Source organism: Aphis gossypii, chromosome 3 (genome assembly GCF_020184175.1).
Source record: "Aphis gossypii isolate Hap1 chromosome 3, ASM2018417v2, whole genome shotgun sequence".
Lineage (NCBI taxonomy): Eukaryota > Metazoa > Arthropoda > Insecta > Hemiptera > Aphididae > Aphis > Aphis gossypii.
In genome coordinates, this window is record NC_065532.1 from 6,819,129 (window position 1) to 6,846,626 (window position 27,498).

The 27,498-nt window shown below is 37.9% G+C and overlaps 1 protein-coding gene across 1 annotated transcript in view; it reads right to left on the reverse strand.

Moving 5' to 3' along the window:
* Window positions 1-2,482: 2,482 nt before the first annotated feature.
* LOC126550637 (zinc finger protein sens-like) overlaps window positions 2,483-27,498 on the reverse strand; it is a 54,092-nt gene continuing 29,076 nt past the window's right edge. The window contains exons 3-4 of the mRNA XM_050202550.1: window positions 6,486-7,665; window positions 2,483-6,155 (exon numbers count right to left, since the gene is read on the reverse strand). Of these exons, the coding sequence (XP_050058507.1) occupies window positions 5,477-6,155; window positions 6,486-7,648 (1,842 nt within the window). The 5' untranslated portion in view covers window positions 7,649-7,665 and the 3' untranslated portion in view covers window positions 2,483-5,476. The remainder of the gene's footprint in view (window positions 6,156-6,485; window positions 7,666-27,498) is intronic.

A 27,498-nucleotide genomic window follows, 5' to 3' on the forward strand; every position in this document is an offset into this window, starting at 1 on the left:
CGTTGTAACGACGTTGTATATTTTTTAAAACGACCGATAAAACATATTCATTCAAATGTTAATTCACAGTAGAACTACCTATATAACTATATAAAAGAAAACATAATATTATACGAATAGCAGTTTAATTTACAGTGATTAATTAAAATGATAAAATTTACTAATAAAAATTAATACCGGTTAAACATTGTTCGATAAATTATAAGTAGTAACGATTTTATTTTAAAAACATTTCGTAAGTATGCTGTTATACTATGGGAGAACAAATTACCAACCGAGATGAACAACCGGATACTGAGCACTCGTCACTGCTCTTCAGTCTGGTTCTAAGTAGTCATATTGGGAATCTGAATTGGATTTGTGAATAGGTATTAGTCTCATTAAGTACTAACAACTAATAGTTCATACTAAATATTTTCAAAAAAAAAAAAAATTGTTAAAAACACAATATCATCTACTTATTTAATATTATACATTTTATGAATTTTATAAATATAAATATATTACATACTATATTTTCAACAGTTTTATAGAATTTTGATAATGTAATAATGATAAATTCATTACATTTTGATTATTAAAGATAAAAATGTTTAATTTTTTAATTTTTCCCCCAATTTTTTACTGTATGGGTACGTATTAAATCAAAATAGTCTAACCGTTTACAGGTTACTCAAATTCTTTCACTAAATACCTACAATGAAAACTTAAATTATTTTTACTAGTTACAGATATAATAATAACTTATAAGTAGTAACTTTTAGATTAACTACTAATTTAAAATATGAAATTATCAATAATCGAGATACTACGAAAAATGTATATTCAACTTGGGAATATGTAATTAAAATTGTACCTACGTCATAATTTCAAAAATATCAAAGGTTAAACGATTATAATGTATATTATAAAATATTTTTAAAAACTCGAACTAAGTGAAAAAATATTTTTTAAGATAATGAGGGTTTTACATTAAAAATTCCACTTCCGTTTTTATATTAAGGTAAGAGGTAAGTGATTAGTTCGTTTTAAGTAAAACCATATAAATTAGCTGAAAGTTAAAAAAAAAAATACGAACATTTAGTAAGCATTATGATGTATTAAGTATACCAAGTCTATATAATACGTACATATCACGGTCGAGAGAGATTGGGCGCTGGAGTTAGTTATTTTGACAACATGTCATGATTTGTACATGAAATATTTTTTCTGTACTTGACCGGGTTCCGGTTTTTTGTTTTTAAAAAAATAAAGGTTTTAGTTATTCAAAAAACCGGTTTTTTCTATTCAGTTCCACCTCTGCATTGACTTATCAGTTATCATTATTTTACAAACGATCGACATCTGAAATTACCGTTATCGCGGTACAAATGCAATTAATCGAGGATGCACTTATTCACTGTTTGAAAATATACACCTCGTCCTTTATAAAAAGAGCTTTATACTTTGGAAATAAAACTAATAATGTACAGATTTTTCATACCAAATTATCGCGTTTGATGTATTTATGTACATGTAAGTTACTAATATAGATGTACAATAATTACAAAGGAAATTGAATTTATTTTTCACTGTTGATTGGAGTTATACCGTTTGGACTAACTATTGGACGCTTTCTCAGATATCCCTTCAATAATAATTAAAATGTACACGATTTCACAAGGCGGAAGAAAGTAATATTGTTAATTTAACTAGGTATACACACCCAGTTAGCGGACGTATATTACCTATTATAGTGTGTTTTGTATGTGTACCAGAACAAACAAGAACAGACACCCTGTACACGTTTCGTAGAATAACGATAAATTGCCAAATTGCACATCAATCATTTGGACGGACGTGATGGAGGCATTTTACTCACTTTATAGATAGACTGTATGTGTTCAATAATAATAATATTATCGTATCTCTCCGCAAACGCGCATGTGATGCTGTAGTAGTTATGTAGTCACCGTATAGGTACACAACTAGATCGCGTAACTTTATACCGAGTAGGTATAGGTACCTACCTATACTCGGCTCACCGTAAAGCGGTGGTGTGGTACAACAGGCGTATTTTTTTTCTTTCTACATATATGAATTCTTTTTCTACGCTACCAGGACTTATTTGAAATAAATAGAAGACAACCTGTTTTTTCTATTTCTTTTATTTTTTTCCCCTTTTTTTCGTCACTATCCGACATCGACATCGTACTGAATCGTGTGAAAACAACTGCAGGTAGTGCATTATAAAAACATCACATTACGTCCATTCATTGAACTAGAAAGACTGAGAAAAAAAAACTATAAGAATATGATATATAAAACAAACCATAGTCTGCAGTCGTATACGACAACGCACGACATAGGTAATGTCGTGTGTGTTCGAGATAGCAATAGGTACCTATATCTGCAGTGTGCCAAATGAAGGGAAAACAAAAAGTGGTTTATATTTTAATAATCATACATTTATATATTTGTATATTTTTCAACGGTTTTCAACACACACATATATATGTATATTTGTATATACACATATATATATATTATATATATTATATGTAAGTATTTATTACAACTATAATAGTAAAAATTTAAACATAACACTTAATAAAAATATATAAATTTGAGTTGTTTTTTTTCAATAAATTCAAATAACAATCTTAAAAATTTAATAATATTATTAAAAATTAAAAATTAACAAAAAAATATAATCAAAAAAAAAAAAAAAAAAATATAATAGACAACAGTATTACGAAGGCGCATAAAATTATATTGGTAACTTACACACAAGATGTTATAATATAATCTCGTTAAAAAACAAAAAAAAAAAAATTCGTAAATTTTACCCTTATAGTCTATCTATTATTATTAAATAATATTTAACGTAATCATAATGTGTACTATTAATATTATTAGATCCGTTTAAAAAAATAGTATATAATAATCAAAACATAATAGTATATAATATTATAAAATGTATAACGTATAACATAAAAAAAATAAAATGATAATATAATATGTATATTTATTAAAATTAAAACGATCGTAGGTAAACGTATTATAATTGTATATTATAAATTTATATTATGATCTAACACATTGTCTATATTATTGTTATTATATCCGTTAAATAAAATTGATTTTATCGTTTTTTGTATTTTTTACATATTTAATTTTACGTATCGTCTTTTGACTAGCTTTACGACATTTTTAAAACACTCTACTTATACCGTGTGTATATATGTGCTGGTTGGATGCTGAACACATTATTATCATTATTTATATTCGAATCGTTATAATTATTACCAATTATTACCGTTATCGTCATCTGTTTGACGATATACCTACATAGTCTTATAATATATACATTACACAATTTATTTTTTTATATATATATTTTTTTTTTATCATAATTACCTAATATAATTTTAAGAAGTATCAAAGAACATTGCGTGAATGCAAATCATGTCATTTAAATTTTTTTTTACCGTATTTCGTACAGAAACACCCCGAAGCGACAAAATTAATATAATTATGTTATTATAATATATGTACATACATACTTTTATATGCACAAACGAACTTTGACGTTCTTTCTACATAGTATATTATTTACTTTAAGAATATTTTTTTTATTATTTACAACTGAAATATAACCGAGATTTTAACCGCCCTGTTGGGAAACACGGGTGTTGAGAGTAAACAAAATAACCTAGCCGAAACACACGTTTACACATTATTATAATCATATCATGTAAAATATATATTTAATATAATATAATATTATCATATATATTATATATAATATATATATATAATAATTGATATATTTTTTCCTTTTTCGTGTCCACGCACGGCGCAGCATCCGAGGCAACGGCGGTGGCTCGGGGGAACCGGTTAGCGAGAAAACCGTATATTATCGAACTGGAAGTTAAAAAAAAAAATAATACTCGCACACAAGTGGGAACGTGAGCGTGCGCGTGCGTGTGTTAAGAGTGAAAAAAAAACAAACCGTATATAACGATTTCATCGACCGGTTTTCGTCCTGTACACATGCACACATATACATACACTGGCTGAATCTAGAGCATCCTGCTCGACGCGTTTTAAATATTATGGTAATGCGAAATGCACTATTGGCCGATAGAGAAACCGTTTTCTAATACACTATAATATGTACCTACCTCTATATCTGTACGACCGCGTCGTCATCCGATTCGTTCGATACGAAACCACCACCGAGTCAGTAAAGCGTGATATCTCTCGAGATATTCTTTTCGCCCCCCCGTTCCCACTTCGCCGGACCCGACTGTCGACCGTGTTCGGAATCGTTTCAAGTCCGACGGCAAGCCCAAAAGCGCGTAAAAAAATATTCATCTATAAGGCCATTATATTGTAGTGAGCTGATGACAGTGTGACAAGGAATCGAGAAAAGTGTTTGAATTTTCTGGACCCTGATTCTCCGCGTAACGCATTGTGCGGTGTAAACTATTCGGTTATGCAGGTGGCGTGATTTCTCGACGACGGACCATTCCGAATACCGATCGATTCTATACGATATGATATTACAGTCGTCACTGTACGACATAACTGCGTACATATAAGTATTAAACTACTCCTGTAGGTGCGAGTTTTTAAATTAATATTATTTTTAAGTCTTTTAGTAAATTCTGTTACGATCGAAACAAAAGCGTGTGGGATGACGGTGGGTAAAAATCGAAACTACGAACATAACATAATATTATTATAGTCAAACTAGATTAGCATAACATTATACGTATATCATTATAATATTAACATACGGATTCGGCATTGCAAGTATACGTACCGCTGATAATATTGTCAAAAGCTAGTGAAACCTATCCGATGCGAGGAGCTGATCTCGACATTCACCTGTATCATTGCTATCACAGAACGATCGCGGTCGCGGTTGCGGGGGGCAGCGAGTTTTTACAAAAATACAACATAAATCTTATGATATAATAACATGCGTAGATCGTACGACACAAAATATTTACACGCAATAATGATAAACTATTAATACAAATTACACCTAAATATATATATATAATAATACAATCCGCGATTAAAAACTACGTAGGTACAAGTACCACTATAAGAATATATGCTAAAATATCGTATTAAAAATTACTCGTATTATATTATAATATATTATTATTATTATTATTCGTTACCTCGTCGAAAATTGCGTAGAGAAAAATTGACGCGTTTGCGATGTATTGCGTACGCGAAGAAAAAGAAAATCAGCTTGACGCGACGGTTTACACATTATATTATTATTATTATAATGTGCGCACGAGGAGATCCGACCGCCGCATTCGACCGACCGGTACGCACTGGCGAGTCTTCGTCGTCATCGTCGGGGAAATCGTCAACCGCGTGTTCGACGACGACCACGAGACTCGGTGACCGCGGTCGCGGTATCGGCAGCGACGGTGCGACGATCGCGATGGGAAGCCGCAGAGGCGGAGGGTCAGGTGCTGTTGACGCACTCCTTTTCGGCGGCGGTCGCGGCCGCGTCGCCAGAGGATTCCGTGGAACCGGCGGACGAGGCGGACGATCGGGACGAGAACTTTTCGGCCGGAGACGCGTCGCCCGGCGAACCTCGGCGGTACGGACACGAGGCGGACGTCGTGGACTGTCGTCGCCCGCCGCCGGCCTGGTGCGCGACGCCCCGACCGTGGCCGATGGCAGCGGCCGCGGCGGCTGCGGCGGCGGCGGCGGCGAACCGACTGCCGTCCTCGCTCACCTTGCCCATGAACGATCGGATCTCCTCGAAATACGACTCGTCGGTGGCGCCGGGGCCGCGGGACGGGCGCCTCCGGTTGGCCGCTGCGGCCGCCGCGGCCGCGGCCACCACGGCCGCGGACGACGACAGCCGGTCGTCCATTATGGTCGGCCCGTCGGCCTCGTGCTTCTTGAGGTGCCGGTCCAGGTTGGTCTGCTGCCCGAAACACCGCTCGCACAGCGGACACTTGAACGGCTTCTCCTTGTTGTGTATGTTGCGCACGTGCCGTTGCAGGTTGGACGATATGCTGAACGACCGTTCGCAGTAGTTGCACTTGTACGGTTGTTCGCCCGTGTGCGTCCGCAGGTGTCTCGTCAGGTTGGCGCTACGCGGGAACACTTTCTGACAAAACTTGCACGAGTACCTGTTAACAAGCGTACACGATTTCGTAAATAAAGCGGTAAATATAAAATACGTGCTCAATCGTTTGTCCCTCTCCCGTGAAACCCTTATGAAAGTCTAACCAAACCTCCTTTTCCCCGCATACGATTTCACACTCCTCTCGACGAAACGCGTCCGGGTTCCGGTTTTCCAACACGTCCTCGCTCTCCTAAGCGTATAACTCACGCACGTTGCGAAGGACAGCTATACACGCACGATTGCCCGTCAGCCCTATTGACCACGACCCGACCCCACGTGCTCGTGCTACGGCGCAGAGTCGTCGTTTTCGTTATTGACTTCATAGGGTACTAACCTGTCTTTTGGTTTGCCGGACGTCTCCTGGAACGCCGACGACTTCTGCTGCGGAGATCTGGCCACGGGCGGCGGCAGTGGCGGCGGCGGTGGCTGTCTGACAACGTCGTACGTCGGCGGCGGCACGTGGTGGTGCCCGTTGAGAAGCGGCCCGTTGATGAACGGATAGTGCTGCGGCGGCCTGTGGTAACCGCTGCCCGTCTGGTAACCGGCCAGCGGAGGCATGCCGCGAGACTTGTCGCCCACGGCGCCCGCCCTGTAAATGGCCTCCAACATCATCGGGTGAAGTGGCTGAGGCGGGAACAGCACCGGATAGTTGACCATCCGCTGGTGATGATGTCGATCGTCTTCGACGGTTATGCCACCTCGGCGGTGATGTTGCTGTTGCTGTTGCTGCTGCTGCTGCTGCTGCTGCTGCTGGTGGTGGTGTTGCTGTTGGTGGTGCTGCAGCTGGTTTTGGTGCTGCTGGGCCGATTGGTAGTGGCGATGGTGTTGGACGTGGTCGTCGGTCACGTTCACTTCCTTGTCGGACGACGAACACGGACTGTGCACCTGATCGTTGTGGTCGCTGTGGTGAGACGCGTACCGGATTTCGGAAGGAGGTCCAGGACTGTCGACCTGGATGTCTTCGGGTGACGGCGTCCTGATGATCAGGTTCTGGTTCTCGTCCTCCATCTCGTCGCCACGACGCGACTTCTTGTAGTCCACGCGAAGGTCGAGCGGCTGATCGTTGTTGGCGTTATTGCCACTGCCGTCGTACGGTTTGAACGCGGCCGGCGACATGCGGTGCGACCGGAGCGGAGATCGCGGCGACGACGACGGAGAGCTGCCGCCGTTGCGGGACAAGTCGAACGGCATCATTTCGTCGTCGTCCTCGTCGTCCTCGTCGTGGTCCGCGGTCGATCCTTCGTCGTCACGGCGATGGCGATGGTCCAGCTGGTCGTGATGCCGGCGATGATGGTGGTGATGGTGGTGGTGAGCCGGATAGACGGAACCCTGTTTGGGCGACACGCACGGCACCACTGCGGGCACGGCGACCATCTTGCGCGGGCTCGAGTGCTTCTCGCGCATGCTGGACGGGTCGCGAGGATGCGCTACTGATGCGACCACGGGTCGTGGGTAGTAGGTGTACCACGCCGGAGGAGACGTGTCCACCACGCTCATCACTTTGGCCACGCCGTCTGCGGAAACAGAAAAAAAGAAAAATTACTAACTGATCGTCGCTTACAGTCGTATTATAGTGGCTTGTAAGGATTAAAATTATTACAAAATATTATGTTATACTGCAGGTAGAACACACATTGAACACATGTTCAATGTATATATATATAATGTATAATTGGAGTAAGTCTATGAGGCGAATGGAGGTTAGTTCCCAATTCGACATTCCCTAATAATCATTTCGATACTCAGGTGACAATAAACTCTTTATGGAATATTATTTTTGTTGCGGTCGGTTAGATAATTATATTATAATTTTGTAACAGAGGTTATTGGCACGGTTAAAGCTTACGCGTGCCTACGTCATGATTTACAGGTAAGTCGTTAACAGAATAGTAACGAAATAATAAATTTTGGCGGTCTATTTTAGTTTTAAAAGCTTAATAATCATGTGGCTTAACGTCGTTGCACTCCGGAACAACACGAGTTAAAAAAAAAAAAACAGAAAAAAATCATTATGCACTATTCAGTACGTTTGAACAAAACCAACATCATTGCTTCACACACTATATGATATATTATAGTTCTATTCATAAACGAATGTACCGCAAATAATAACGTCATATCATCACCTGGTCGTCGTAGTCGTCTGTTAGTCGAAAAATCGATCCGATTTATATTTTTTCGGTATACCTACGATTCGAAAACCCGATGAGAACACCACCCGGTTTCGGGGGAGGGGGTGGCAAATATATGCGCACGTACGCGTACCATATAATATAAAACGGTTTAATGAATTCACCACTCACAACGTGATGCAATGCGGCCGCCCGGTGCACCGGTGCACTTATGCTCTCAAACACACACAAACACGTCTATAATTGCCGTCTGGACGAACTATATAATAATACAACGACTGCGGCGACAGACGACGAGACCAACTGCAATTTTAACGAGGAGCGACGCAAAAATTCGGTCCGTGTAAACCCGGTAGCCCGTCCGAGAATTATCACATGTCGTGTTTGAAAGTGCACATACGTCTCGTCGCAATAGTAGCAGTAGTCGTCGTTGTCGTCATCGTGTAGAGGTACATCATATGGTATGTACTGTAACAGACATGGTACGTAGGTACATGTGCTGCGTGATATTATTAAATTCGCCAAGTTTGACGGGTACGAAGACTGCAGAGGAGAATAATGAAAAAAAAAAAATAACTACTCGTCGTCGCTCCGATTTTCTCTTCGCGTGTATTACACACACACATCACTCACACACACACGCACACACAGGCATATACATGTATATATATATAAAATTATACATTATATTATTATTGTGGAAGAAACTTCCAATTATGTAACGTTATTTGTTATTTTTTTTCCCGTCCGCCGCCCGTCTGAATGCGGATCGCAATTTTCGTTTTGGCGTTTTTATTTTTTTCACGTCGTCCACCGTGTGGACTTTTCGCTAACGAGCGCCCCGCGACGAAACCCGTTTATCGCATTTCCAAATCGGTTTCGATTAAAAAAAATAAAAAATAATAAAAAAACCTTTATCCTATATGTATAACAATAATGATTTAACCCACGACAAAATCCCAAGTACCCGCCGAACACGTAACCAGTATATAATATGTTTATATAGTTAGGCAGGTACATAATTGTACATGTGAGTTTTTTGGCGATTCACGACGAAAACTAGACCGCGGTGCCTCCACGAATCCGGAATCGCTCCCCTGCAGCGGTCGGCCGGGACGAGATCGACAAGCCGATCGATCGATCGATCTACGTCTCGTTAAATCAGACCGCGAGACCGGCCGCACACCACATAGTAGTATTATTCGTTATACATAATAATAATATAATAATATAATATACATTATTTATTATTTGTCGTACGAACGTTTTTGTAATAACAATTATCCGATGACGACGACCCTATAATATATATAGTGACGCGATTGAAAATCGCACCCGAACGATGCACGTGCGTTATTCGATTTAGTGTGGAGGAAAAGCTTTGTAAAAGATGGCAAAACGCTAACCGGACGTAAAATATAGACCGAGGATAGCAAAAAAAAAAAAAATTAGGATTGACCGTAATTTGTTGAGCGTCATAATATCTCCTTGTCCCAGCAACTAAAAACCTAGCTTGAACTAGGAACATTATACTATACTTACAGCTATGCGCGAAGTAGAATAAACTCAAAAAAAAAAAACATAATTTTTATTACTGTTTCGTGTATAATTAAGTCGTTGAAATCGAACCTGACAATAGTTTTTGTCTTACGACGAATGACCATAAACAGCGGTTGTCAGCGATAAACATGCGAGACGTGTCGTTGGAGTGCATTTCAGTATATAATATTATTAACCCCCGCAAAAGACGTAACCCTTTACCTCGTAGAGCACGATTTTATATATATTTATTAATAATAATAAATCAATAACATTGTATATATTATACGTACCACACCGCATTATTAATAAATTATTACCAACGCGACGATTCGTTTAAGTTATACCTACGTGCCAAATCTCGATCGTAAAACGTCGTTTTCGCTATTATTTAGTGATTATTGTCGCACGAAAAACAGTCTGTTTCCCGATAAATTGTACTTCGACGAAAATTTCAAGCCGTCGGGGCATTACGACGTGTGTGACTTGCGTGCGCACTATGTACACTGAAATATTTAACGCCGGTGGCACGCGAGAGTCTAACCTAAGTCAACTAGCTGCTTGGTTTGCCGCTGTCGGCACGGCCTTAGCAGTTTATGGAGCCCGAAACACGGTGCCATATAGTTGTTTCGACGACGTTCGAGTGTTGTTCGATACTTAAATTTAGTTAGATATACGTTTAGTTAAAATCATTGCACCGTATTTAATTCGTGATCTGTCCAAATTATCGCCGTATCGTTACATAATATCGTACCACGGTCGTTTATTATTATAATTCATAATATATTATAATTATTGATTATACTCTGCCCACGATTTACTACTGAATAATAATCGATAAGTAATGTACGGACGCACATAATAATCTATACATATATTATGATTAAAAAAATAACATAAATACACTCTCGCTGTCGTGTGTGGGTGAAATGAATAAAGCGAAATAGACATAGCGCGATGATATATTACTCGGTATACGTATACTATTTAGATACTTATTATGTAGGTAAAGACTGAAAACAAGATGAATTCCAAAACTTGCCTATAAACCGTAAGTAACAACAGCATCGGAGCACTATTATAGCGAACTTAAGCGAAATTATTAAATGGAAATATTACTGTATCAAAATACCTATATAAAATAATTTTCATGAGTATCGTTTGGTAAAGTGTCGTACTTATATATAGGTAATTTGCGAGTATCTCTTGCATATCACATCGCGATTGTTGAACTTGAATTGTCGACGGTTTAAACGGTGAGAGTACCCGTATCCACGTCAAAAACGAAAGGATGTAGTGGATACCTACGTATAATATGTTTACGAGAGGTCTAGCACTGTAAACACTTTCAATTTTTCAGAAAACCGCAGCTCAAACGTTATGCCCGTAGTTTGTCGGTGGCGTATCGGCCGGTAGAGTACACTACGGCATTACCATCGCGACTTACGCAACCTTCGCAACTGTATCACAATGACGTCGTTGCAAAAATGAAAATTACACGATACGGCGCAGCAAACGCCGAAAATCGAAAGGAAAAAAAAATACCTAAGTACATAATAATCGGTCGGAATCGCGCGGTTCACTTGCACAACTGTTCTGCAGGTGCTGCCGATGCCATTGCCGCAGTTGCCCGGCTGTAGTCCGTCGTCCGTGTAATATACGAGCGGCATTGTTGTCGGACAATTATTATTATTATTGCCTATAGTACACCGTCGCGCACGTGCTCCGAGTCCGTTATTATTTTACTGGTCTCGTAGCGCAATAATACACGATATAATGTATATATATGTATATACGACACAATAACATAATGTACTTTACGAGATGATGAACACCGTATTTATACGCGGCGATCGTTACTCGCGCAATAATAATTATTACATCTGTTCGATGTATATATACGACTTATGTATAATAATATATAGGTAGGTATATATATATAATGCCCGTGGATTTTTTTTTTCTCGCCGACGTTTCGTAATAACACAATCGCGACGATTACTATGTTATAAATCTCGTTATTATACTCGCAGTACATACCGAACCAGTCGTATCATTGTTCTTTGTACATTCGTGTGTACAGTATTATATATTGGGAACTAGAACGGTTTATATTACCTATATTTACGCCCGCGATCGTTATTGTAATGCCTATATAATAATATTATATTATAGTGATGGTATACGTTTACTCGCTACAGCTGTATGTACACAGATAACGGTGGTTGTTGTCGGTGAGAACCTCACCATCGGTATTAAAAAATGTAACTATTATTAGGTATATAAGGTCAATATTGTGATAGTATGGGTACAGTTGTACAATTACTTCGAGGTTAGGTTAGATTTCGGTTTTTAAAACGATTTCGGTTTTCGCCACCGTGAACGGACGAATATCGAACGCGCTTGCAGTTTTCTGACCCCGACGATAATATACTTAATGAAAACTGAAAGACGTCGCACATTGTCGCTCGGTTTTCGTATTTTTTCTTCTTTTTTTTTTTTTTTGCGATCACGTACCCACCTCACGTCGGACAGCGTACGTTGAACGCCACGTGTAACTTTCTTTTCTGAATTTGGTATAAAATGCGATCGATCTTCTACCATAATAATAACATGACGTTGTAAGAATGAAGGTACCTATAGTATCGCAACTATTGTTGTATCTATGTATACCTTACAATTTCGATGTGTTCGAAGGCGAAAACGGAAATTCTTATAATAGTTATACTTTACATTATACTCTACTAGGGAAAAACGAATACGAAAAGCGAGTGGGAATACAATGTGATTTTGCTCGAAGCTAATATCATTATTCATTAAATTGTAGGTAGGCAATATTTACGTAGCTAAGGATTTGTCAATAAGTATAGTTTTTTATAAAAAAAAAAAAAATCCTACTTACTGATTTTTTATTGCTAATCTATAATATCAACTATAAAGAATATTTTGTAGTTGAAGAGAATACAATTTTATATGAAAGTAAATATGTGACAAAAAACGTAAATAATACAATGTGACAGAGGTTTATTTAAAATATTTGACGAGCGTGGTACATACACTAAACTTTCAGTGCTGTTCATACACATTGTGTATATTAAAATGTATATTAATACGAATAGGCTTCGAGCAGTTAGGCGTACGAGTACGTATATTATCATAATTCATAATATAGACTTATAGTGTTCCGTCAGTTTCAAAACGAAATAATTGTAAATCATAAAAATATACTAGTTTCTGGTACACGCTCGTGACGTATGGTCATACGGTATAATAAAGGTATATTATATAATATTACGATGTATGGTTAGGCACGAGCACGCGTCCAGACCGTCGGGAGGTAAATAAAAAAAAAAAAATAAAAAGTGTTTTTAAAAGTTATTGCCGCTGCGAACCTCGGAGCGGATTCGACAGCCGACCGCCGTTCCGGTGAGTACGATACGGATATTATTGTGATAGATTGTTCGATGACCAGTCGCTGTACCTACATATTTTACGGCGGCCTATAAAAAAGATATTCATATAATATACTTATTACGTGCGCTCATATAGGTTTGAACATTATATATAATACACCGTATACCAGACGTACAAGCGCGCATATTCTACCATCTTCCGAGATTTATTTTCACTTGTCACAACAATAATAATATCATAAACGAATGTTTTAGATCGAAAGATTTATTTATATTTGCAAACTAAACCTTATACGTGGTATACCGCGGTTCATAATAGTCATGTGTGTTTTCATTCGCGTGCAAAGACCATATACTGTTATAGACCAATTATTACTTCTTCAGATTAGCTGATGTCACATTTAAAGTCATATAATAATATGACCGGTATATGTATGATTATTTTTATTGAGTGTTGAAACTGTAATTTACATATTATAATGTTTTGTGATCCGGCTCGTCAAGATCCGCAAAACTACACTTATTATAATATACGAGTAAATCGTCATAGGGCTGCGTTGTGCCTACTGACCGTAGGTACAATGCGTACTCGTAGATGCGGCGTCGTTGATTGCATGGAAATTCTTGCGGAAAATATCGTAAATCATATCGAAGCTCGATCGCAACCGCGGTATAAACGACCGTAATGGTTGCCTCGGGGTTCCCGAAAATCCGGATTCTTCCGAAAACGAATACGCACGACGTATAGTACGTATATTATAATATTAGACGCGTATTATACGCATTATGGTTATACGTATATATATGTATATACCATCATAAATCGTGGTACAATAATATAATATATTAATATACCTACATATAAATCGATCCATTACATTTTGTTTTAATAATTCGGATGGGTCTCTACCGCCGCAGCCGTAGCGCGGCGGCAGCTATATAGAGGAGAAACGAGATATTTACGACCCGCTACACGACGAATCTGTTCGACATGTCATTTACATATCGTTACTTCTAAATAACAACTGTTTTGTTTTTCCATAATAATATAATAATAATAACATACATATTATTATTATTATATACCCGGGTCCGCCGCCGCCCGATATTAAAATGTACGATTTTCGCCCACGAGCCATCCGCCTGCTATATATGCGGAGCGTTAACGATTTATTGCCGCTGCACGTTTTGCTGCAGAATCCGGTTGCGTCGCCCGTGTACACGAACGTCTGCGTGTGCATTTGATACGCGTTGTACTCGTATGTGCCGCCGACGCTGCAGAGGATTCACCCACAACCGCCGGTCGGGGCTTCCGATCGATCGGGGATTTTCATTATAATATATACGTATTTATATTACGACAATAAATTCTTATTTATGGCAATCTCCTTGTGTACACGCCGCGACGCCGCGAGTATAGCGTAAACCGCGCGCGCGAGTATCGTACCGATTGATAAACGGTACGAGTTTTTTTTTTTTTTTTTGATTTTTAATTTAATTTTTACCCCGTTACGTGGGCGTCGTTACATAATATTATTATAATATTATTATATAGACGAAAGCGACGAGCTAAACGTGTACCGCGTATATTATATATAGGCACATTCGTCGGTTTAAAGGAGAAAGAGAAACGGTCGTATATTATATTATGTATTTGTATATACTCGCTTTTTATATCTATATATATATATAGGTACGTAGGATGGTTGTAGATCAAAACTGCATCATTCAGGTCACGTGGTATGTACGACGACGACCGCGACGATTTCCTGTGCATATTGGCTACTCGTATAAAATACCGTTCAAAGATCGACGGCGATGTACATCGATATCGATCGACAAGGGATCCGCACAAATATTTATACGTGCATTACAGATTACAAAAAAATAGTATTAATTCAATTAAAAACTTCCTGCAATCATATTATTATACGGGAGTTAACAAAACTCTTGATTATGTTTTTATATTGCAGATCAGTATATTTTTTAAAAGTATTTGGTGGAACTTTTCCTTGTGATTATAGTGACTGATGTCGCGACAACCATGTGGCAGCGTTATATTACATTTGTGCAGTAAAATAAGATAACACGGTATTAAGTTACGCTCACACATAATAATAAAATTATCATCAAAGGTTAATTAAAAAAGAAAGTCGATAATTTATTTTTGAACCAGTTTCTAGTAGGCACTATTCCAAAACATTTCGTTCCTCCGAGGCTTCCTAACGTATATGTAATGCATAGAAGTTCGCAATATGGCCACTTTTGCATAATATAAGTATTATTATAGTATTTTCTTAGAAGAATTAAACGGCGTCCTTATGAGGACATATTATTATGTTTTTTTATTACTAAATATAATTAAAATAGTTACATATTATATTAATTCGTGTATATCCAGTAAATAATAGTCAATTATATACTTATTTTTTTTTTCCGCAAATAGACTTAAAATAGGTAATGAGGTGGTTTCACTGAGTTTTTCTTCTTTCTATTTTTATATCAAACGACAGATGTCTTAATTACAATTTCTCCAGGTTTCATTCGACTTGATCTCGCGATGATGACTGCAACGACGGCAATGGCGATGATAACAACACAACAATAATAATTAATATTATCATTATTATTGTATTAAAATCATTACCGAAGTCGTCGTGGGACGGGCAATCGGCGAATTGTGAATGAACGACTCTCGCGGCCGTGGCGATATGCCATCAATCTCCGGTGTGTGCTGTGCTGTCAGCCGTCCGGTGATATATAGACCTCCTACTATACGTATAATATTATCATGTGCATGAAGTACTCCTCCGCACTACCCCCTCCACACCTCCCCCGATCATCGAACAATATAACATATAATAATATTATATTTATATGTAGGCAATGTGCTCTAGTCAGCTGCTACGGATGACCTTTTTGACGAAGCTGCGCAGCCAAGTACAGTGCAAGCGTAAATGACATTACAATATTATCTATACTTATATCCGGTACAACACCGAACAAAACGAAAAGAACACGGTTTTATGTAAGTACGAGTATTATATATATATATATATATATGATGTACGCACATATATTATTATATACGTGTATTATAAGTACGCACTCGAAGACAACAATCCCCGTCGTAATGGTCATCACCTCTCGGTTGGCAATTTAAATTCTATTCGTCTTAATGAGACCATTCGGCGGCGTACATTACAGATCGTTTTTTTTTCTCGTCCGCCCCCCCTCACTACACCTCGGCGAGCGTCTCATCCACCACAGCCGCCGACGCCGCCGACTATATGTTGCGCTCATCTGCACCTGTATACAATGTACACGCATTATTATGTATATAAGCACACCGAATACGTACCTATATTAACCGTGCTGCTGCCGACTTTTCGAAATCATATCGTCATCATCGCGTTTATTATTATAGGTACGCGATGACCGATGAGTATAATATAGCGAGTTTCAAAAATACAGTATTATTATTACGTGTTGTTATAATGCCGAGAAATTTACGCGCGAAAACGTCAGACACCAAATAGCGTATTAAACTCGGTCGAAACGTTGCTTTACCGTCGAACGTATACGTGCGAAAAGCGGAAGAAACGTCGAGGAATCACAATTTAAAAACGTAATGATAATAATGTGTATATCCCGTATTGCGCGTATTATTTTCGCGCTTTATAATTACACCGCAAAAACTCGTTAGAAATCAAAATCGGGCCCTATATCACGGGAATATGATGAGTATTATTATGATATACCACATGCGCATTAAAAACAGTTTACATATTCGGTTTAGCGGTAATATAATAACAATAATGATGATTTTCGTCGATCATCAGCTGTTGTCACTCTTCGCAATCGAACGGAAGACCGCGGTGGCGAGTCTCTCTCTGCCACAGCTCTCTCGCGCATAGAAATTCGAAAATCGAAATCACTGCGATAATGCGTATTATAATAATCTCATATTATACTATGTACGATATCGAACCTACCTACCTATAAAATAGTAATAATATATTATAAACTGCGGTCGACCGCATACGCTGCACACTATATATAACATAGTACGCTCTGTACACGTACATATATATATTATTATTATACGTATAGGTACATCGATGTAATGTAGGTGCGTATCATGTACGACGCGTCTCGCGTATATACAATAATAATAAATAGCCCCGTAAATAGCCGCGTGGCGCGTTCGCGGAATTCGAAATTTCCGCACTGCACCTCCGACTCCCCCCCGACGGAACCAGACCAGCCCCGGCGGGCCTATACAGTCGCGTCCGTCTCTTATGGTAACGCGCCGAGACCATACGGAGGCGTTGCACACACGCGAGCACATAATAATTTACACCGATCAGAATCCGCCAGGTGAGTTCACCGCTGAAGCGTTCCATATAATATACACGTAATATATTATATTGTCGAGTCCTCAGCCGCCGGTCCATCACACTCGAGAGCTTGCAGACGTTGCCACACGTATATATGCCTACTGCATTAAAATATATTATATTATATATACGTTGGGATTGCAGCTCTCGGTGTACACGGCACGTACCTATATAGTCGCCTTATAATAATAATACAGATCCGGCGACCGTCACGGACATACTTTCGTTTTCCCTCGCGCAGAGTTGTCTAATTGGTGTGGCGATCGATTTTTTCCTTCTTCTTCTTCTTCTTCTTCTTCTCATCCTCCTCCTATATTCCACCGCCGTGCCGGGTTTTGTTTTTCATACATATTTATTGCGCGTAAACATGTCGCGGCCCGCTACGGAGCTGCGCGCTATATTGAGTAAAAGGCGACGGCACTAATGATGGACGCGCGCGAGAGGACACACATAATAATATATATTACCAATATATGACTTTTGCCGCTTGCGTGATTTTTTTTTTTAAAAAATACGCTCCTACATTTATACATCGAGTCGATTTTTAATTCGACACGTTGTGATGAAATCCATCGGAGGCTCAACTCCGGCGGCGGTGAATAGGTGGTTTCTCCTTAATGAGATTAACTCTTCGACCACTTAACGACTGCACAGGTACACATAATAATAATATATTCTTGAATTTCACGCCACATCAATATAATAAAATATATCGCGATAGATGACACTCCACTATATAACCATTAATACTCTTTCACTATACAGTCCGAAGTACATTATTATAATATGGAATTGTCGTACACGTAATAAGGGTTGTGTAAAATATATTTCGATATAGTGCCAGTTATAGTAACGAGTTCCGAGAATTCGCAGTCGCTAGTGTGTCAGAATGCGAATCGAATCGATGTGGATAGGCATACATGTTACAATACGTCCTGCAGCGGTGCTCCTCCGAGGCAGGATTTCTTCGAACAAATTTCACAAATCACGATCCGAAATATTTGACGTCACATTATATGATACATAATATTATTATCACAGGTATATTATTATGTGTTTGACGTATTAATGACGTTTCGAGAGCGACCGGAGGTCTACGATGACGAGGCGCCGTTAATCGCAGATATTAGTAGGTACCGCGTTCCTAAACGTTGCGAATATTAGCATACCTATAATGCATACGACGTGAAGGTTTTCGTGCGTCAGCGGATTATATATATAACGTATAGGTGCGACTTAGTTACGAACATTTTTTTAAAAAAAAATTTACAGCAGCTACCTTGGTCGTCACAACGGCTCGCAGTATATTATTCCCGGACTCGATGTCCGTCAGGCGATATTTTTACAGGTACATTATATTTTATTACGAGATCGACGTTAGTTTTTTTCGCAACGCTTCGCAGTTAATGCGCATTATAAAATGTCAAGAATATTTTAACATTTGCAGGTGTCTTCGGCGCGAATCGATCATTCATCAATTATCGGAACGGGATTAACGATACTTATAATAATAATAATAATAATATAATGTTTGTATGTATATGAAACGGTGAACGTTATAATATTATAAATACGCTTAAGTACCGAGTGAACGCGTTTATACACAGCAAACGAGTTTTCAAAGTGCACACGTACATATGATAATACATACATAATATATAATATTGTTATTATTATTATTAGTATTATTATTGTATGTTATATGTTTTCGTCGTTCTAATAAGCACGTCGTGTCGTGGCTGTTGTTTTTTAATTTAAATCTCCCGTTGATTTTTTTATGGGGCTACTTACATTATACTCGAGATGCGACGGTCGTTGTCGTCGTTTATTCGTATATGTTCGTTTGTTTGTTTTCCGTTCCCAGCCGACGATAAACACGCGTTTCCACAGCCCCGTCGACAGTTATTATCATTTATTAGTACTATAGGTACACGACCAGATATAATTAACATAATACAGTAATACGCTCGTCGTTTGAGCGTATATATATAGTCTTTCACGCTGTCATATTATTATAATTTGGTATATCACAGGCAGGACATGCAAAAACTGCAGCACGATCGGCGAAAGCCACTTGTCCCCTTAAAAGTGTTATAAATTAAAACGTTATACGTATTCAACGAGTCGTTTTCGGAGAAGAAAAAAAACCAAATACGTCCGTTCAATTTCTTTATATTATGATAAAATTGTTTTATGTATGATAAACGTATTTAGAAGCCCTGTGTACCTGTATAAATAGATCTGATACATTATAATATGTGATCTGCGACCACCGACCGATCGAATTTCGTCTGCTGCCGACGTATGCGGTTATATACGTCGATATTATGACGTGTTTATAATAATAAAATATCGGTGGCGATTAAACGCGAAATCAGAACGACTTCGGAAATATTATATTATACTATATGAACGACGACGTGCGGTGTATACCTATTTATTTTATTTATACGTTTTGAATTAATTAAACCGGACGGGAGCGTTGTCGTTTTGATGGAAAACGAATACGATTACCACGGTAATAATAATAATTTTTATTATTATTATTATCACTACACGCGACCTACCGACCGACGGATGGACCGGTGACGCTGCGGGTGGCTGCAGATGACTAACGTCATGCACAAGGTGAGCGGAGACGACGCATTATAATTACGGTGCTCGCGACCGTTTCTCATTATTATTAATTTTTTTTATATTTTTTTTTTTATGTTAACGTACTTGCCCATAAAGTAAAACGTTATATTTTACGCTGCCGCCACAATCTATTTATTATACGCGTGACGTACGTGCCTCCGTATCCGTTCGGTTGGCGCGAGCGTCCGCGTAATTTATTTCATTAACCGACGCCTACTACCTATAATAATAAATACACACAACAGATCTGCATATCACACACACACACGTGCGTGCGCTTCTCCTGACGGTAGATTACTGTCGTCATTAGACGCGCGTAAACTACGCACTGTGCGCAGTATAAAACTATAAAATATAACGATATGCTTATTTTTATATTATATAATTGGTATTGTCGTACACCAAAAACCTCTGTACGAGACAATCGTTCGATGGGACTATGAGAGACGCGATGAAGATAAAAAAAAAAAAACAAGATTTATCACCATTACAATATTATGATCACAGTGATTTAAGGCGGCCACCACTGGGTCGTACGATCGTCGCTAATCCTTTGTCGGAACGCTTAGGCCTGCAAAGTCTTCTTCGGTGTCGAATTTTCGCCAGCTCAGTTGAAAGTCGTATATAGTTATTATTTTGTTAAAGCGTCGTCCAAATCGTTCGGTCATAAGGACGACGACGATATATCGTCCTAACAAGGTCCGTATTTATAGCGGTAATTCGAGTAAAATAAAAAAAACATATATTTATCCGCTTTTTCTCTCTTCACGATGCGAGTAACCCGCCGCATGCATTGCACTATCGCATATCGTTACGTTTATATACTACGTGGAGCTATACGGTCCCGCAATAATGAGAGCGAATTATATAATTAAGTATAATAATTATTATTATCATATACGAGCGTCGTACGTTATTATAATAATAATATATTTTTTTTATATAAAAAGTACACACGATCTCCGGAGAACCAGACGCGACCGGATTGGCGGCGTGTCGTCGTCGTAGGTCACCGCATTCTCGGGCGTTAATTAACACGGGGCGTACAATATACATTATATCGTGTACGCTGCACACGTATAACCTACCTATGACTTACGATGGGTAACTTATCCGCATGAATTGCACCAGCACGGTGGCGTGTTTGCAGTAGAGGCATTTCAGTCTAAACCTCCGCGACCGCGAGTCTCGAGTGTTTATGATGTTGTTATGACTTATAACACTATATATGCTTACGCGTATTGATGTAATAATAATAACGAAATTAACTTTTTTATCTTTACATCGTTGTTCCTTGATGAAATCCCGTTTCTCCCGGGGCCTTGCCCCGCCCTAAAAATTCCTAAATACGCCTCGCACACAAGAATAACGTTTAGGTGTACACGGGTTTGGTATACGATAATGCTAATACAGTATTTAGTATATTATATATAATGGTAATAATAACGATAACAGGTGCATAATTTTATAGTGCACCGAGACTGCAGCTATGTATATGCTTTACTCAAACGATGCACTTCCGCATTATCGGGTTCATTCATCGTTATAGGTATAATATATTATAAAAAAGCACGAATCCGATCCATCTCCGAAAGTCGGGTATATCAATAATTATATAGTAATATACTTCGAGTTATTTATTTTCTTTACCGCTTTTCCTGTCCGACGGGCGCGCACCGGGCCGTGCACTTTCGCAAACAATTTGCCGATCTGTATCTAATACTCTCGGCGGCGGACGATTCGCAAACATCGCATTATAATATTATAATATATTTTACGTCCATGAAAAATTTAATGAAATAATATTTTAATCGAATACACCGCGGCGGCACTTATCCCACGACCAAACGCTCGTACATAATAAATTGTCGTCGCGCACAACCAGTTTTTTTTCTTCGTATATAATATAATTATGCTTATGTTTGTTTAACACGCGTGTAAAATATAAATAATTATCGTCCCATACATATATAATAATAATATAATATAATATACGTCTTGCGTGTTCAGTGTACTTATTTACTATTTATTTTTGTACATAGGTGTATAAAGCACTGTTGTGGGACAGTCCGATACTCGGACACAATACATTATATATATATATATATATATATATATATATATTATTCGGAGTAACATCATGTAGAGCAATTATTATTTTAACCTGCGTATGGAAAGTGTGAACACACGCTTTTATACTCAATGTAACGTGTGTCTTGTCGAGTCTAACAGGTTATCGCGGTGTACCGGCGTGGTTGTGCAATTATACCGGCTGCTAGGTATATATATCCGCCCACTCGGAGACTCCTAAAAAAGCTCGACTGAACTCTTTCTGCGGGCAACTGCAGATATAGCTAATGCACTGGTACACTGCGCGTATCATATTATGGTCATAACACATTAAAACAGTATATTATTTTCGTATATATGTAACTTGGTCGCGTAGTTAAGTAGGGTCTGATCTGTGATATTTATGACTGAGTACACTGCATCATAAACAACAGTATGAGGGCAATCCCTATATAAGAAATAAAGTCCATACTCCAATCGACTAAGAAAGAAAAACACCTCGATCACAACGATTTATGGACGTGTTACCGCGTTGTATAATAATGAGTGATGCAGAGTGATCTCAAGCTACTATTTCTTTTTAATAAGAAAAATAATGTTTGAAAAGTAAATCTCAACTTTCAATCGAACTGTTAAAATCTTTCAACGTCTACGTTGTATTTTTTGTACAAGACATGATTATCACGTGGAAATAATGTTGTTTTTTCAATATTTTGTTAAATACGTTCGACTCCTCGACAGTTTCCGGTTTCGTAAACGATATTATTTCACACGGTGATTATGCTTATGATAGTGTGCAGTAGGATCTTGTTTGTTAGACATCGTAATGATAATAATTTAAATCATGATGTTACATTACATTGTTGAGTATCGATTTGCCTTCGAGTCTGACGTACTGCAAGTGTATGGTAATTAATACGCGCTAACCGATTTTCTCCTTCGTATAATATTATTATACGTAGTCGATTGGCATGAGATTGTTATAATAATTATACGTTTGTACACATCAATGTGTTGATGCAGTGTCCCTGCAGTTCGTTAGTGTAAAACGGTGCTGCTGTATAATCATAAACATGGATGTTATAATATCGCAATTAGAATTGTAACACCGTCGCCGCTGCACTCCTCATAAAATATAATATTATAATAATGTGTATGCATATAGGTTTAAGTATAATATTATTATACGGCGGCACTGGTTTATAAGTGCGTGGTAAAAGCGATTCTCGTCGCGGCCGGGCGAAATCTCTTCTGAGGCAGCGAGTAAGTTTCGAACTCGTTTTCAAGTTAAAACTCGATCGAGGACGGTCTGCCGATACATATAATATATACGTATAATAACACTATTTGCTTATGATAATAAAATAATATCATATTATTATCATGGACTTCTTCGCACTATAGTTTACTTATCCACCGGTCAGTATCATTATGAATGTACTTTTTTGCACAGTGACGATAATGATTACATACACTGAAAAATTATAATAACCTCAATGTTTTTTTTTTCCATAAGCGATAAATTCAACATTGCATTTTATGCACGCCGTAATATTTTTTACAAATAATCGTCTAGGACAACACATAGGTATTATGCTATTATCGTGCTTACGACCGTCGGTTCGCGATTTTTGGAGCCAAAATCTCCGACGTGTATTCAATAACATACGTTTTATACCGCATCTCCAATGCACGTGTATGAGTGTGTGTGTGTTGTTTAACCGCGAAATCGTTTCGGTCGATTGCACGCGATCGAATTGTGTGACGATTATAATAACAATAATTAACGTAGTAGTTACTTCTTTACACACGCCGCCGTGTGCGCGGACTAAAAAACATCATTGTGTGTTTGGTTATAGAAACACACACACACACACTAGCGCGTTAAGCGTATTATTATTATTATTTTAAACCGAGCAATGTAATAATAATAATTCATCACTTTCTAAACGATTAATTGGTTTTCGGTTTTGTTTTTTTTTTTCGCATTTCGGTCAGCGTGCAAAGCAATATTATTATTATCACAGAAGTCGACACGGCAGCACGCCGGCCAAGAGTGTTCACAATTTATAGCTGTAACTATCACGCTCATATCATATATATATATACATAAAGGTACCTACTGCAAGAAGACGTCGGCGGCGAGTGAGAAAGCACGATGAAAGGATTTATAACGTATATATAACCGTATTTTTTTTCTTACGCCACGCTTGACGGACCGTGAAAACTTCGAACATTATCTCTCCGTGTATCTCCGCGGTGGTGTGTAGATATATAATATACCTATACGTACATGCGCGCATGCTCATTGTTTTTATACGCGCGATTTTTTTTTTTTTTTTTTTTTTTATCATATTATCATATTATATTCTTTTTCCTCTTCTTTATCTAGGTCTCTCGATTTCGTCGTTAACCGCGTTACCTATATATATAATATATTTGTCGATAATTTAGCCAATAGATAGGCGTATATATATATTATAATAGCCGATGATGGTCAGCGAGTGAGTATAGACACAGAAGTAGGCACGAAACGTGTAGGTATATAATAACGTATATACGTCGTATTATAATATGATATAGATTTAGAGCGGCGTAAATTCCTTTGGACTTTCTCGACCGCGTCATCCGATCTCCGAATTCATGGTACACGGCAATTTTTTGATTTTTTTTCTCCATGCCATATATCAAATGATGATTCATTTAACGTACTCTGACAGTTCTGCCGCGGGTATTATTGTTACGATACAGTATACATACATAATAATATGTAATAACAACATTATATAGTAATAAGCTACATACCAGCTTTATAATATATTACCTTGACAATAATATTGTATAATACGTATACGAGTATACGCGCAATATCACCGCATCCGTCCTTGAGACGGTTTTCCAAAGCGTACACTTCGCGAGCAGTGTAATATATATATATATGTATAAAGTATATTTCATTATACGCGCATAGGTACTGCACACAATTTGAGGATCGACCTGCCAACCTTGATTGGTCTTAAAATGGAGCAGCAGATGCGGGAAGACGGACACTCTTACACACGTTTATGCACGCGGTTAATAAAATACTAACCCCAGTTCACCTTCGAGTTATTATTACGTTATCATTATATCGTTTTGCTTTTCGTAATTATTATATTATCATAATATTACGCGTAGGTATATATAATATTATAATACGAGCCCCCTCCTCCCGGAACGGTGGCCCGAAAACGAGAGTAGGTACGCACTGCAGTTTGCTACTACAGAGGTAGCCAGCAGTGTAATCATTAACGCGTACCTACATAGTTATTATTATTATACGGTGCGGTTATCGTTCCCTCTCTGTATATATAGTTCCGAACGAGTTACAATGTACGCGAATAAGTTAGATTACTATACTTCTTCTACTACTTCTACTACTATATATAATATATTTATAGGTAGGTATACACGTCCGTCTTCTCCGCGATACGTATAATAAATCATGTGTGTGATGCACGGCGTATATTATGATGTTATATGTATTATCATTATAGGTACGTGGATTTTATCGTTAATTTCCGATTTCGAATACCGAATAAAAATATATTGTTGTACAGAAAATATTGATAATAATTGCGACCCGTTTAGTTTAAGCCACCGTATAGTCGTTTCTGCAGCAATACAGCGTACCGGAATATAACAAGCAGACGTATAAACAATGATATAAATTATGCCGGACTGCGGGTGGTTTTATTACGCGCACACAAACACTATCACCTTTGCGGATTTATATCATGCGTATGTGTTCATGATATTTTTTTCGTACTTATAATATTTTACGAGCGATTGTGTACGCGATAAGTAGGAAAGCGAAGTTTATCGGCGGCGGCGATGACCAAAGAGAAGAAGAGTATAATAAATTATTATACATTTTTTTACGAGTAAAAAAAAATTAATTATTGCTTGCAGTAGGTAGTTGCTCTATAGAAGAAATCCGTTTTCTCTGCACGTCGACGGGTCTTACAAATACTATAAGTCCGTCATCACAAATAATACCCATTGGGTCACTTTTGACGTGCTTTTTTCGAGAGCGTCGCCGAGCGCTAATCGTTTTCAAAAAAAATAAATGCCATTTTTCGGCCTGCAATAAGGCAATTGTGTAACGGCAAACAACTACAACTGGCATCGGATTCCGACATTTTTGTCGTCATATTATTGCGAGGCCGAACAAATATAAAACGATGTGGACGATTAAAATAGTTTAGAGGAATTTCTAACACTACCCCTCATCTCGATCGTGTTAATGGAAATGGAACTGTATAATAAACTCGTGTAAGAATAAAGTGTAATCCTTCTATGGCAGTTTCAACTCCTGCAGGATTTACTGCTATTGTTACACCGCCACTGCGGCTGCAGCTTATATTATTATATGAGAGATAATTTCTGCGCTCTCACAAATAGTTGCCAGCGCGGTTCGAGTGCGAATATAACAATATACGCGTAATGCGTATATCTATACGTACGCGCATAGGAAACGAATATGGCGTGCGCTCCAATTTTTTACACTCGATTATTCGTTTTGTTCTTTATATAGGACTAAAATTCTCTAGGTATAAACATTTAAGTCAAATCAAATCATAACTATAGGTAGGTACACATATTTCTTTCGGAAGAATCAGTCCTAAAAATGGACAAGTCAACTTGGCGTTTTCAGAAGATGAATTCAGTATTGTATAACACCGAATACATTATCTGTACCACACGCGATATGTTATACATTAATCATAATCCATTTAATTGTCGATGTGGCGGCGGCGGATCGTTCACCGTTCAAAAAACGATAACGGTAATTGAATAATATTTATAGTGTGCACACGAGTACTATATATACCTGTATAATCTACTCACAGGTAAATGAAATTTAAATAAATTAAAAAGCCATTAAGAGAATATCACATATCGCAACCGTTCCTTTTATAACAAGCAGCATATACGCATACCTATACCGTAGAATAATGTATGGAACATATTATAAGTATTACAATGCGGCAACAGATATATTAATCTAATAATTGTATACGTAACTATATATGTATTATGGTCATTGACGGCTATTATATTATATATTATACGTACACGTACTTATGAACGAGTATCTATTATAGCTATTATGA